This window comes from Epinephelus lanceolatus, chromosome 2, assembly GCF_041903045.1.
Source record: "Epinephelus lanceolatus isolate andai-2023 chromosome 2, ASM4190304v1, whole genome shotgun sequence".
Classification (NCBI taxonomy): domain Eukaryota; kingdom Metazoa; phylum Chordata; class Actinopteri; order Perciformes; family Serranidae; genus Epinephelus; species Epinephelus lanceolatus.
The window spans coordinates 21,929,059-21,944,590 of record NC_135735.1 but is presented as its reverse complement, the minus strand read 5'-3'; the positions used below and the strand labels follow the sequence as shown (position 1 = coordinate 21,944,590).

Sequence of the window (15,532 nt, the reverse complement as noted above, 5' to 3'; positions counted from 1 at the left end):
ATTGAATTCTGTGTGTTTATTTATTTGCTTTTGTTTTTTTTGCAATCCAGAGATGGAAGTCTAGCTGTGTGGAGACAAATGCTCAAACTACTTAATTTCTTCTGCAGATATTACCATTCATGATTTTAGTTCTCCATTTTCTGGCACTGCCCTAGGGGATGGCAGTGCCAGTCAGCTGAAATTTTGTAGACAATCAAAGTCCCAAGATGATGAAGTCTGCTGACTATGCTTGTCCCTAGACTTTCCCTCTGGCATCACTATGAGGCTGACCTGTGTTTTTGTCGGGTAGATTGCCGTAAAATTTGGTCCAGACATTCATGTTCCCTTAAGGATGAATTTCATCTGATTCCGCTGCTGCTGCTTCCAATAATGCTCATTGTGTAAACAGTGTGGGGGGGGTAACATGTTAGAGAAATATATTATGTTTTAGCAGTAAGAAAGTAGTCTGAGTGGGCGGAAGTTCGCTGCAGCCTCTCATTGGGCGGAACGAGCCACCCGCTGAAGTCCCGCCCTACCACCTCCGGTTGTGTAGCAGTTTTCAACCGTTTTCAACACGTCCTTTACTAACTTTTGCTGTGTTTGATCTTGCGAGGATGTAGCCATTTTTCTGCCATGGTTCACGTCCTGTAGGCGATATTTTTGTGGGCGTGTTACACCAAAACCTGTTTCCCCCCGGCAATATTTTTGCAAGCGCACTGTTGCTGTGGCACCGCCCAGAATGATTGTGATTGGTTGAAAGAAGTACAAGCAGCCAGGGCGATTTTTTCTCCAATCTCAAAGTGAGAGTCGGCCCAGCCAGACCTTTCTTTTCTTGAGAAAGGTCTGGTGAGCGAGACTAGTAAGAAAGTAATATATTGCGTTTCCAACAGGATTTCAGGTAATGTTATTACATTTACAAAGTCACGTAACACGCTACCACCCGAAATAAACCGTATATTATTTTAATTTTTCATTCAACCACAATGATCTACACTGCGCCAATTTTGCCAGTGCACCACCAGAAAAAATGTCCCCTGAGGGTTGTTGTGTGTTGTCATGTCACTTCATGTCGCTACATTATAGAGGGGTGGCGCTGGTAATAATATTACCTGAAATCCTGTTGGTAATATGTCATTCTCGGAACCCATCGGCTGTATTCGGCGTCTGACTTCCAGCAGATGGCGATACAGCCTCTGGGGGCAGCCCCCTGATTTTTTGGCATTCCGGTTTGATTTGGGCAGAGAAGGCGAATTTCCGTTTCCGACTTCCTTTTATATATAAGTAAATATGCTGAACCATTGCGATGGATTCAGAGTTTGCAGTGACGGCAATTATGTTCCGCCTCGTTAGTTCATCGCACGGACCGTTTAACCTGGCAACAACTGCAGCCGGCTCAAACGTGATTGGTCAATATCACGCAGACTACAAACAGCCTACAATCGGAAACCAGGGCTCTTCCGCTCTTCTTCCGGAGGCAAGATCTCCGGGGTTTGCCTACAGATTCTACATTCACTGAATGTAGAGTCTGTATATAGAGACTAGCAATGTGTTAAATTACTTTGTTACTGCTAAAACATAATATGCAAATGTAACGCATTACTTTTGTACCGTGATACCCCCAACACTGTGAGAGTAACTTGCCCAGCACTGAGTATAACAAGGAAATCATGCAAGTAAAACAATGATAATCTCTGTTTGCCTGAGAATAGTGGTACATGGGGACCAGTAAGTTGTAGTAATTGCAGGGGTCATCTGTCATCTTAACTCCATGCAAATTTGCCTTGTCCATAATTTGTCAAGCAGAAATTCCATAGCAAATTATACTTCATATGATAATATTAGTCCTGTGCAAACTGGCATCTCTGTGATTTGGGGTCATATTGTTATCTTTACGCAGAGCCTTGACATCATATCTGGGGGATAATGTCAGTAAATTCGAGTTAAATACAGACCTCGCTTATCTCATGTGACTGAGCCACATGAAACACAAACGTGGTGTAATCTCGAAATCACATGGTAATTGGATATGAACTTGTATAGCCTTTCTAGTCACCACTCAAAGCACTTTTACACTACTTGTCACTTTCACCCATTCACTGGTAGCTGAGGCTGCCACACAAGGTGCTGCCTGCTCAGTTTAACACGCACTCACACTCACACCCTGATGGCACAGCCACCGGGAGCAATTTGGGGTTCAGTATCTTGCCTGGGGATACTTCAGCATACGGACTGGAGGAGCTGGGGATTAAACTGCAGGTCTTCCGATGAGTGACAGCCCGCTCTATCTCCTGATATATGATATGTAAAAAGGAATAAAATGGCGCAGAAGTTAAAATATAGGGATGAAACATAACATATATACACACTAAACAAAGGTTAACAAGGTAAACATTATACCTGCTGCCAACATGATGCTGACATATATCTTAAAGCACTGCCTCACAGAGCTGCTAACATGGCTGCAGACTCTACCACAGCACTCTTGTTATTTCTCTTATCAGATGTTATCATCAACTTGAGTAAAAGTCAGTAGTCATTCAAAAATAATTGTCTTTCAATTGCTGAAATCATTGAGTCTAAACCGATGTCTCCAAGTTCCCCCTCTCACTGTGCAATGTATCCCATGTGAGAACAGCCAAACAACGTAAAATAAAAAGCACTGAAAGCGTTCAGTCGCAGATTAATTGGGAAGGAAGTGGAGAATGGCAACAGCATTTGTCTTTCCCCAAGAGGCAGACCTCTTAGTATGCAGTGTGTATCCGGCCTGGGCTGGCTGTAGTTTGCGAGTGCATGATCTCGGTAGATTATCTTGACTCAGAGTGTCTGCAGGAATGATATACAGTATGTGCTACTGTGCCTTTATTGGATAACGACAATCATATCCATTCATTTTATGACCCTGATTGATTATAAAACATTGATAACCAAATAAAAGACTTCATAGGATGAAGCATGCATATGAAAAGAGGAAAGATCAAGCACATTTGTCATTTTGATCATAGCTCATTAAAACAGATATGGGAATTGGTGCCGTAAACGTTTATTAAGTGCCAAAGTGGTCAGATGTGTTGAATTATGTCTAAGACGAAGCTGTCATAGCCGAGTCCCAAGAGTCCTCGGCCATTTCAGATAGGCTGTTAGGCTGTCGCTGATCCTAATGAACTCATGATGCAGCTGCCATATAGTTCCTCCATCACTAAATTACATAGCATATCCAGAGCACAAGATTATCACAGCAGGTACACTGAGTATTAAACCACCCGCAGCTCCTCTTTGTTTTAAAGTTTTGTTTTTAAAAAGCACTCAACACTATCCATGCTAAAATGTGCCATTCACTCTTTGCAGACACCTTTAATTTCCATCCCATTTTTTAAACTTACACCGCCCGGGGCCGTAAATCATCAGTGGGAGTATTGAGATAATTTGTGATTTCCTGTGAGGGGGCGGATGTGTAACCTTGCCATGTACCTCACTAACCTGTTTGGCTCAAGGCAAGGTATCTTCCAGAGGTTAAATATCTGGTGAGCAGGCGTGTTAAACACCTTCTTTTAGAGGTGTTATTACGTTTCTTTGCCTGGCAGAATTTATTATGTCATTATGTACATTGTGGTCACAAGGGAAATCACAGAAATGCACCGTCTCACATCTGCACAGCAGATGCATTATCATAACAAAAAGTAGCCCAGATGAAGCTGTCATGAATATTTCTTGTCTTACTTAATGTGCGCAGGTCGACTTGGGAAAGCTACGTTTACGGTAATAAACCATCACTCCCTCTCTGCAGGGATACACATTGTACAAACCTCTTCCTGAGTGCCTCGCTATTAGTCGCCTGTTGCCTGTAGTTTTTGTGATGTGTGTGGCACTGTCTGCTCTACTTGTCCCAAATCAGCGATTGATTTTGTTGAATCTGCGAGAGAAAACTATCCTACTGGTAATTTACCCTCGAGGATCAGTTATTTCCCCCATTCATCGCATTTTCTGCTTATTTTTCTCCTCAGCTTCGTTGTCTTCAAGTAGTGAGACCACATACTGACAACATCCATCCACAGCACTGCAAAGCCATGTTTGGTTTTCAGTACTCTGCCAGGTGTTTATATGTTTGTGACAGATTTTGTCAATGCAATAACATCACAACTGTGCCAGAGGCAGTCATGAAACTTTACAGGTGTGTGGCTGAAATGAAAATGAAGGCTGAGTTCGGAGATGTATGTGGTGTGTGCAAGGGAGCTGAAAGTAGTAGAGTAGGAAGTCGGGAAGGAGCCATTGGCAGTAGGCAATCTGAGGCTGGACAAGGGGGGAGACCCTCCATCTCCATCTCCCAGGTCTGGACTCATACGTTATCCTGTCTGGACTCAGGCCTATCTATAAATTATTGAGAATCATAAGATTTTGACAGAATGTTTCTATTTTACCAGCGCAGCATTGTAGCACTGGTTTAGCAGACCGGCTGCATGTGTTCAATCACCTCACGTGATGTTACTCAGCCAATTAAATCTGTGCATTGCAACTCAAGTGGGTGAGATACACACACAGGAGACAGACAAGAGACATCAGACTGAGAAATAAATCTAGAGAGAGAAAAGCAGATGGCAAAAACAGATCTTTTAATCAAGAATGGACAAACTCTTACATGTTACGCTTACATTTTTTCAAAACCACTGTGTCTCATTATATGTACTGAGACTGTGGTGATTATTAGAAGTGGCAATGTGAAGCACCACTACGAGACAAAGCACAGAGCAGCTTTCAAGCAAACATACCCACTCAAACTTAGGATACAGTCTTTATATGGCACTAAATCATTGAATCATAATGCAAGTTAAACATTAAGTTAAACAAACCACTTACTGTCCATTGGCCTCCCTATTTTACACCCCTGGCTCACAAAACTTTACGTGTGTAGTTAAGATCACAGTGAAGGGCAAGTTCACAAATGAGTGTCATCTGAGCAAGGGCGCTGGAAGTAGGGGGGATAGGAAGTAGGAAAGGGGGCACTGCCCCCCCAATTTACGCCCTTGGTTCACATTCGTTTTGACGCGGGATTAATATTTCTGTGTCAAATCAACACCCTACCCTACGCTGTAGTCTGACGTGGACCTCACCAGAAATGTTACTACATGTCGGGGCAACGCAGACCTCCCATCTATTTTTGTAAGCTGAAACATTTCCCGTAATGGAACAAAGCTTTTATTTACTTTAATTTCACAGATAAGAAACAATAAATTCTGAAGACAATAAAGCCTCCACAAAATAGCATTTCAAGTCTTTTTAAGTCTTATCCTTGCTTCATATGAATAGAGAAAATCTCTATCTTGCTAGGCTAATTTATACAATGTGAAATGCCATAGGCTAATAAAGTTAACATGTTGTATTTGTTTGGAAAATGTGTTTAGTAGAAGACGGCTGTTTTGTCGGTGACCATTGTGAGTTGTAATAGAGTTGAATTTTGTAATGTTACCTTTGTTAAATGTTGCTGTTGTCCCTGGCTTCATATGAGTAGAGGAAATGTCCACTAGCTGCAAGGCTAAGTAATACAATGTAAAATGCCATAGGCTTGTGCTAAAAACTTTAGCATGTTGTATTTGTGAGGAAAATGTGTCAAGCAAAAGACAAGTGCTTTGTCTGTGAATCCTGCTAATCATAATGAAGCTGATTTGTGTACTTGTGTTTGAAATTGTTGCTATTAAGCCATATTTAATGTGTGTTTAATATGTGTTTTGAATCAACTAAACCTTCCAGCACTTCACAGAAACCCTGCGGCTGACTAGTGTTTTAGAGGTGTAACTGCAGAGTGACACAGACACACTACCGCACAAGTATAAATGCTCACAACGGCATAGGCTACGGTTTAGGCTCTGCACAGAGCTGACGCACAAATATAAATTCCGCTTTAGTTGCGGGTCGTTGATCGTGGCTGGAGTGATCCCATTGCATGATGATCTCTAGTTTTACAGAGCAGCACATCGCACATTCTGTGTGACAGCAGGATAAAATCCCGACATAATTTCCATGTTTGTTTGTTGTATTATGGTTTTAGTTAGTTCCTGTATTTTCTCTCAAATCAGCAGCCAGCTGGTGATCAGCTGTTAGTCTTTGCAGTGTATTCAAAGCTCTTAACATAAGACTTTAGGAGATGTGAGGATCATCAAGCTGTCTTTGTTGGCACTACTTGTGAGGCCGGATGGTGTGTCAGAGCCCTGTAGGACTGATTAAGCTGTGTACCTTTGTCAAAAGGGATGGATATCAACTTTTGATGGAGTATTAGCCTTCAATAACAACTTTCAGGCAGAAATCCAGAGGATAAATTGGGATTTCTTTTGATTAGGATGAGCTGTTTTCCTCTTGTTTATGTAGGAGGATAGACAGGGCAGAGCAGAATCTCTCCAGGCTGTAAGAGACAAGAAAAAGGATCTTTTTTTTGCATGTTCTATGTTTGGACCATTCAAGCTCTATACCTCTGAGATGAGCTTGTATGGAAGGTCAAGACTCTAGGTATTAGAAAAGCTTTTTTCCTTTACAGCAGAGTCTGTGCATTTAGTACTTTATGAGAAGTGGCATCACAGAGCTACAACATCTGCTACTTCCTGTCATTGGAGGTTAGAAAATCTCTGAAGGGTTTTGCCAACAGTCTGGACTGACCTCCCTGAAAGTGCTGCAGGGCTTCTTGAGGGAAGTGCTGGGTTTTCTGCCAGATGCTGTAAAGAGCTGCTTGGGGATGCCAAAGACAGCGGAGGTCAGTGGAGACTATCAGCAGAAACTCCATGTTGGCTGGAGAAAGGCAGGGTGCTGCCCTTTGCTACTGTGAGCCTGTCATACTTTAAAAAGAAGCAGCTCATGGAGGCATGTGTGTAGTTTGTGTCTGGTCAAGACGTTCACGGTTCAAGAGACAACAGTTGAGTATCAGTGATGTGAAAACCCAATTAGGCCTCCCGTAAGGCTCAGAGTGCGATACAATCTGTCAGTATAGTGGTCAGACGAGGCAGCAGGTGTCACTTCCCAGGTGCCACTCATGTGTGGAGGCAGTAATAGTTGTCTTGAATACAGGTCTTATGGGATCAATGACCACATGAGCACTTTTTCAAAGCACAACATTGAGTTTTAGTTTGGGGCAGAAAGTTTTCCATTCACTTCACTATGGTAAAAAAAAATCAGCTTTCAGGGGCCTAAAACTTGTTTCATTACAGTGAACTGCTTTTATTGAACATCCTGGCTCTTTTATTTGCGATCAAAGACATGTTATAATTGTCTGGTCTTGTCTTGGCGTCTATGATGGCTTTACTTTCTTTAGTGGGTTTTAAGTTTCTACAAGTTAATTTTCAGAATGCAACAAAATTAATTCAAGCCTACAGCTACAAAATTAAAGAAGTGGCATAACTCCTCTCCAACATGTTTTCAGATATTTTGCCTTTAGCACAAAACAGTACAATAAGAAACACAGTATTTCATATGAAAAAAGGCTGAGTCTTCACTTTCATTCATGTCAGTCTTCACACCTAATAACACCCAATTTAATCTCAAGTGGGCCAGACCAGTAAAATCATTGCATAATGACCTATACATAACAATATCTCCAAATCCCCCCTTTCTTTTAGTGTAAAGAAGACAAGTACATTCTAACATCACCACACCAAACTAAAAGAGCTGGTTCAGATTTTCCCTGCCTTACAAACCAGTTACAAATCAAAAGTTCAGCCAGGAACACTTCAGTCAAAGAACTTTATTTACCTTTGCAGTATTATATTTGGTGGCATGGCTCTGTTCTGGGGCCCCTCTGCCTTTCCTCGGGCCTACGCAAGAAGCCTCCTCCACGCGCCTATGTGGAAAACCTTAAGACAGAGAGAGCACATCTGTCTGCCCTTCCATGTGCAAACGAGGAAAGCCTAAGGCAGAGAGAGCACACCTCTCTGCCCTTCCATGCGCCTACATGGAAAGCCTAAGGCAGGGAGAGCAGCAGCAAAGAGCCCCCAGGAACAGAACAGAGCAGCATCAATGACAAACAGAAATGACACTGATAAGGCAGACACAGCATGAAAAGAAGGAGCTGGGGTGGAGGCGGGTTGCAAAGTGGCTTGCGGAGGAAGCAGTAACAGTAGGCAGGCCAGAGCAGTTTAAATAGGGCGCCCTGAATGAAATTTGCCAATTGGTTGCATAGAAAGGAATCATGTGATCTATCAGCTGACTCCCTTCCATCAGTCAGCTGCTCCATCGGTTGATTGGGCTGTTTGAGATCAGCTGATGTAGCTGGGATGTGAGCTGAGCTTGACATCATGCCCTACCTGAACTAACACTATGCTCAATTTTTTGGCAGTGCTTTAGTGATAAGGTTCAACCAATACTGTTTTAAAATAGATGTTTGATTCAGTTTCTTTTGTTCCGAAGCTGCTGACTGACAATATTTTGCACAATGTTCAATATCTTTAAATATGACCACAATAAGTGTTTCCGAGAACCGTAGTCTGGTCCGGTCTCCTAAAACCTGACAACTCTGAGCCTTCACAAGTGCATCAGTATTAGATGTGCAAAGTCATAGCCAGATTGAACCCTTTGGTGGGCCAGCTCTGGCCAGCAGGCCTTATGTTTGACACCCCTGCTGCAAAACACCACAACATACTTTGGGAAAAGGTTAGCAGTAATGTAAAGTGAATATAATTTGGTGTAATTGGGCAAAATATGCAAAAAACAGTGATATTAACCTTTAACGCTGCACCACTTGGAAATTTTACATCACTTAGCTCTGCTCTTTAATCTGCCAAACATCAACTACTGTAATTCTCACTAAACTAAAAGCCGTTAAAATCTCTAATGACTGGTTGTAATTTTCCATGTTTAAAATGTCAGGCAGACTTGTGCTCCAGCCTCAAGTTCTCCAGACTTCTCTCCGACATATCTGAAGAATATTAACTTTTTCAATCACCGAGAAGATTCACAGTCAAATTAGAGTTTGGATTCTAAATAGGTCTCAGTGCACCTGGGTCAGACACTGCATGTAAAAGGGAGCGATTAAATTCTTTGCACTGCATCCCCTATTGTCGTTCTGTTGAATGTTGTGTTGAGTATTTATGAGATACAGTGTACGTGTTTGGACACAAGACACATTTCATAAAGTATTCTGATAATAAAGTCAAATCAAATCAATCCAAAAGCGTTAAGGCAAACACGTATTAGTTGCATTTCATAATTGGCACCACACAACATCAAATCCGCTGGTTCCAACTGGCATCATCTCTGCTTTAACATCCAGCTCACACAGAGTTGATCTTTGGCAACTAGTTACTGGATATCAAACATGTTTGAAAAACAGTTGCAGGGCTGGCGGCTGATCCATTTTATATCACAAACTTCAAAGGGAGAGGAAGTGAGTAATAGGATCTGGTTGGCGAAAAGTCGTCTCCTTTAAAAAGTCAGGGTACCTGCAACCACACAACAAACCTGGTAGATCTCAGCGGGGGAGACGGCTGTCCTCTCCGCAGATTATCAGCAGCCTTATACATGTGGGGGGTTTTGTAATGTCACTGGTAATTATGCGCCTCCTGAATCTGGTGAATAATCTGTGCGACGGGCTAGAAAACACTTTGTGTGGTGACTGGGGAGCTTCATTCATGAGCCTGTGTCCACAAAGAATAAAAAAGCTGTAGTTAGGTTTTAATTCCAGTGCTGAAAGTCTCTCCTGTTCTTGTCTTTAAAGGTCCTATATTTTATGCTTATTTTCAGCTTCATACTTGTATTTTGGGTTTCTATTGGAACATGTCAGCATGCTTTAATGGTCAAAAAACGCTTTTGTTTCTTATACTGTCTGCCTGAATATACCTATATTCACCCGCTGTCTGAAACGCTCCATTCTGCTCTGATTAGTCAGTGTTTCCGGGTCTTCCACATCTGTGCTCTCGGTATCTCTGCACTGTAGTGGCATGTTCTACCTTTATATAGTATAAATGTGACGCAGCATAGAAGTCCTGACACTCATTTGGAGACAAAAGTTTCTGAATACGCAAGCAAAAGACATGGAAATCTGACATTTTACAATAAGGGACCTTTCGGGAATGATACCTTTATATACCCTTACCAGCCATTTTATTAGGTACACCTTGCTAGTACCGGGTTGGACCCCTTTTTGCCTTCAGAACTGCTTTGATTCTTTGTGGCATAGATTCAACAAGGTGCTGGAAGCATTCCTTAGAGATTTTGGTCCATATTGACATGATAGCATCATGCAGTTGCTGCAGATTTGTTGACTGCACATCCATAATGCGAATCTCCCGTTCCACAACATCCCAAAGGTGCTCTATTGGATTGAGATCTGGTGACTGTGGAGGCCATTGGAGTACAGTGAACTTATTTATGTTCAAGAAACCACTTTGAGATGATTTGAGCTTTGTGACATGGCGTTACACCACCACCACCACCAGCCTGAAGTGTTAACACAAGGCAGGATGGATCCATGCTTTCATGTTGTTTGCACCAAATTCTGACCCTACCATCTGAATGTCACAGCAGAAATCCAGACTCATCAGATCAGGCAACGTTTTTCCAATCTTCTGTTGTTCAATTTTGAAGAGCCCCTGTGATTTGTAGCCTCAATGTCCTGTTGTTAGCTGACTGGAGTGGCACCTGGTGTGGTCTCCTGCTGCTGTAGCCCATCTGCTTCAAGGTTGGACGTGTTGTTGGTTCAGAGATGGTCTTCTGCAGACCTTTGTCGTAATGAGTGAGTTACAGTTTCCTTTCTATCATCTTGAACCAGTCTGGCCATTCTCCTCTGACCTCTGGCATCAACGAGGCATTTTCGCCCAGAGAACTGCTGCTCACTGGATATTTTCTCTTTTTCAGACCATCCTCTGTAAACCCTAGAGATGGTTGGGCATGAAAATCCCAGTAAATCAGCAGTTTCTGACAGACCAGCCCGTCTGGCACCAACAACCATGCCACGTTTGAAGTCACTTAAATCACCTTTCTTTCTCATTCTGATGCTCGGTTTGAACTTCAGCAGGTCGTCTTGACCATGTCTACATGCCTAAATGCATTGAGTTGCTGCCCCATGATTGGCTGATTAGCTACTTGCATTAACAAGCAGTTGAACAGATGTACCTTATAAAGTGGCTGGTGAGTGTATATAGACGGCTTATATATAAATGTTTTGGGGTAGCTGCTGTTTTATTTGTCATTGAATGTACCTGTTAAGTGTGCCAGCTCTGTGATATCCTGGGGGGTTTTCATCTGTTTAAGTGAACAGTACGTTTGTGGTTGCAGATATATGAGACAGAGAATTAAATTCACTTCCTCTAGTTTTGAGATATTTAAATGGAAACATCCAAAGTCTCTGCCACAGTTTCACCTCTTTTTCTGCCTTCTCTCCTCCTCCTCCCTCTCATCTTTTGACAGTCTAACAATAATCCCAATAATACTATTACCATAGTGATTTTGTAAGTGAATTCATTGTGACAGTTGAACCCTGTGAACTTTACAAAGAGGCATATAGTTTGCGACTCTATTCAAATATCTGAAAGAACTGCAGATAATTTAGACCTATTTCATTCATGTATATAAATGATATTAAGATTTTTCTCATTTTGAAGCAGCCATACAAGCTGCTGTTATTCTCTTTCCTCTCACCATGTTCACTGTCAGGGATGCTTAAGTCACTCTGCCACTTTTGGAAGATGGCAAGAGACCAGGGGCCAGATGATAAATTAACATTAATAATTAATAACAAGTCTAGACCTCTGCTGGGGGGTCCAGGGGATCCTCCCCTTTGCAGGCTGGTCTCACTCCCAGGGTGTTGAAATGCGGTGCTTCAGACACCATTTAGTGTCTGTGTGAGACACACAGGGCTCTCCGTAAACCCATAAGCTTCATTATTTGATGCTCAGAATAACGGACATAATTTAAAGACCATGAAAGTCCTCTCAGATAGGCGGGACTGGAGGTGTATGGGTCCAAACACCAGACTTTGACCCAGGAGTCTAGTGTTCAAGACCAACAAACAACAACATCGGCTGCAGTTGTTGTTTCACTCAAAGCCGGGAGTTTTTTTACTAACATTTGCCAACAACTAAGAAGTTTCCTAGTCGATCAATAGTCATAATTTAGGGCCATTAGTCACTAGTCCCCTGCATGTTAATGACATTAATTTGATTATTAAAATATATATTTTGGGCGGGGCAACACAATGGTTTGAGTTCAAGGTGTGAGAAAGAATAGTATCAGTAACATTGTTCACACTGTGCTACATTACAGAGCAATACAAAACCGTCCTAATGAACCTTCATTAATATAGGCCTATATTTTATCTACAAGTGCACGTCACACACTGAGCGAGCCGCCTGTTAATGACGCTGTCGGCAAAGCAGTAATGATTGTGCTAAGTGGCTAATGGGTCATGTTTGTAGTCGACCAATGAAGATGAGTTTACATATCACCTTGGGTTCGTCCTTCACCTTCTCAAAATGATCCCACACTTTGGATTTCCTGCCCGACATGTTATTAACTAGCCTGTGGAATAACCGCAGGTACCAGCCCTGGAAATTAACCTGACCCCTGTCTGACTGCTGAGCGTGGCCACTTCCTGTGTCTGTCCTTTCAAATTAAATTCCCACATGGTCCAGTCATATAGGTTTTGATTTATTGTGACAAGGCGCAGCTCCTCTTAGAGTTTCACGTTTTTTTGTGTGACTAAGTGACCAATGAAATCTTGCCGACTAATGACCTTTCTGGTCAACCAACGTTTGGTCAACTATCAGTGGGCAGCCCTAATCGGCAATGTTTTCCTCACTAAAACCAAGACCAACTGCTCACCCCCTCTTACTGCTGGCTCTTTTCACATCAAGATACAAAGCAAAAGGCTGCACCTGATCTCATTTCAGAAACGCCTGGGGCTTCTGCCTAAGCAGAATATGACAAGTAGGGATGAGAATAAACAATCTTTATTCTGATGTTTTTATGTGCACTCAGGCACTTATTACATTCAAAGTAAATCCCATTGTGAATCAGTTTATTTTCACTGTCTACTAGAAAATGGTCGGCAGCCAACCTGGCACCCTATTGTGGACTGTGTGCCGTAAGTTGAATGCAACTGCTCTGTGTGCTAAACAGTTGCTATTCCCGATTACCATGCAGGTGGTATAGCTGCCCCTGCACTCTACTTCAGGAAATTAATTCACACAGTACAGTTATTATTGGTTCATTTGTTAGGATGTACAAAACTCGATATGGTTTAAAAATGGAGCCACTTAAAGATGATTATTTTCCACCTTTTGGAAGAACGGCACAAACGGCAGCTTAATGGGACTGCAGTCATGAGTCTTTTCTCTGATTCAGGGATGCTGGGCTAGTATTACACCAGCGTGCACATTTATTTCTGCTGACAGATTCAAGTTTGTCCCCTCGCTGTGCACTGCGTTGCCAGTGTGAATGTGTATATGCCGGTGCTTAACCTTGGATCTTTATGAGGTTGTTTATTGAATTTGTTTCGCAAGGCCTCCATGTGCACAGACATCATAATTCTTTTTATCCGCCTTTAACCTTTTACATTTTGCCAGTGCAGATTAGACTCTTCCTCACACTGTGTGGCTGTCTCACTAAACCAGATGTTTGTGGAAATATTCTCTCACCGCAGTGCCACCCCGCTGTGCTTTTCTAAACTTGGTTACCTTACTGGTGACGTCAACGCTGTTTGTGTCACCTTCAGTTCTATCTTCTTCTCCTGTTGTTCCACATTCACCTCTTCTTGTTCTCATATTGCACATCGTTTAACGTTCATAATGTTGACTGTCTTCTCTTCCTCTCCTCACCTTCTCTCCTGCACCCTTGTGTCTTGTTTTTCACACCCTTCCTCCTCTCTTCTTGTTCCTCTAACAGTCTCCTCCTCTCCTCCCCCCTTCTCCTGTAGGAGCTGCTGTTCAGCGTATGTGCCCTTAACGTCATCTCCACCATCGTGTGTGCTCTAGCCACCGCCATGTGCTGTATGCAGATGGTCTCGACTGATGTGCTGCAGATGGTGAGTGTAAAGGAAGCACAGACAACAACAATAGCCAACCTGCTGAATTCAAAATCATTTTTTTGGTCTGAAGATCACTATCATGCTTTATCGGTTAGATAAACACGTGTGGCTCAGGAATGATGGTGCCAACCTTTATCCATTTTTAAGATAGTGGAGAGTAATGTTTGACTGTTTGGTTGAATCATCCTGCCTGGTAAATACGAGTGAATGTAAACACACACAGTGAAGGTCAGTTGCCACAGGACCTCTCGCAGTGTCCTGCATCTCAAAAATGTGTTGGATTCAGAGAAAACAGCTTAACATCTCCCAGGATTTTTCTCCTCAAAGGTACACCGTCCTCATTGTGACCCTCTTTTGTCATATTATGTGGAACAATGAAACTATTACCAACAGCTAAATGCTTTCAGTCATGAGGGAAATTAGCATGGCCAAGCTCCCTTTGTGTTTCACACCAACAATAGTTATTTCATGCCTCTAAACACATCAGCAGCTGGAAAGGTAGAGCAATGCTGCCAAGTCGCCATATGAAATAGCTTTGCAGTAATATTTGATTCAACCTCTTACACATTTTATGAACTATGCTGTAAATTTTGTGCATGCTGTAACGAGTCTGGATATTAAAACTGGTGCTCTGGGCTGGATGTGAAGCTTGGTTTGATAACAGGTTGATGTGGCTGGGAATCAGCAGTAATCTCAGCTATATAGTAGCTAGTGAAATAAATGAGGTTTAACTCAGAGTACAAGGAGCAGGCATTAAATTAGTTTCATCTCCATGTGAGTCACAAATCAGCAAAGATCCATGTGTAAATCAGATCTGCTTTAATATTTTTTTATATGAACAATGGGTCAAATGACTAATGACTATGTGAAAGAGTTGCCTGTGGTTATGAACCTGCAATGAGAGAAATTACCCGACTGCAGTTCTTCTCAGCTCTATGGAGCTGTTTTTTGTTTATTTTTTTTACGTTTTTAAGTTCATCAGTTTGGTTTTCCAGCTCACAATTTTGGTTCACTCTCACAGCTCTCATCAGTATTTTCCCCAGACACAGCAGGCAGCTGTTGTCAGCAACAAATATCTGATAAAACCGCTGCACAGAACCCAACAACAGACAGAGTTAGCGGGTAGCTGGTGAACATAGTGGAGCATTGAGCAGCTAAAGAGTCAGCTCTTTCCCCTCAGGAGTTGGTGGAGACCAAAACAGAGCTAAAAAGACAGTGAATGTAGGGTTTGTATGATATCTAACAAATTAGCACCCCATGAATGGCGTTGCTATGGTAATGTAAAGTTGCATTATGCAAAATTGCTCATGTTAGGTTTAGGTAAGTAAAGTTAAGTGGGTCGGGTTTAGTAAAAAGAAACATGGTTGGGCGTTGTCACGTTACCTCCTGAGACCCCAACTTTTTTTTTTCTGGTATGTATTTTTTAATTTCTCCTTGCCATGTAGGATTAGCAGGATCTGATAAGTATAAAAACTAAACACTGCTGACGATAAAGTCCCAGTGTCCTCAAACGAGACAACAATTAAGTCCCGATGTCCTCAAACAAGACAATAATAA

General features: G+C 42.1%; 1 protein-coding gene across 2 annotated transcripts in view; it reads left to right on the top strand.

The window, feature by feature from the left end:
* fam189a1 (family with sequence similarity 189 member A1) overlaps positions 1–15,532 on the top strand; it is a 159,645-nt gene that overhangs the window by 129,522 nt on the left and 14,591 nt on the right. For both annotated transcript variants that reach the window (XM_033630164.2, XM_033630155.2), the window contains exon 5: positions 13,865–13,972. In XM_033630164.2, coding sequence (XP_033486055.1) covers positions 13,865–13,972 — 108 coding nt within the window. The remainder of the gene's footprint in view (positions 1–13,864; positions 13,973–15,532) is intronic.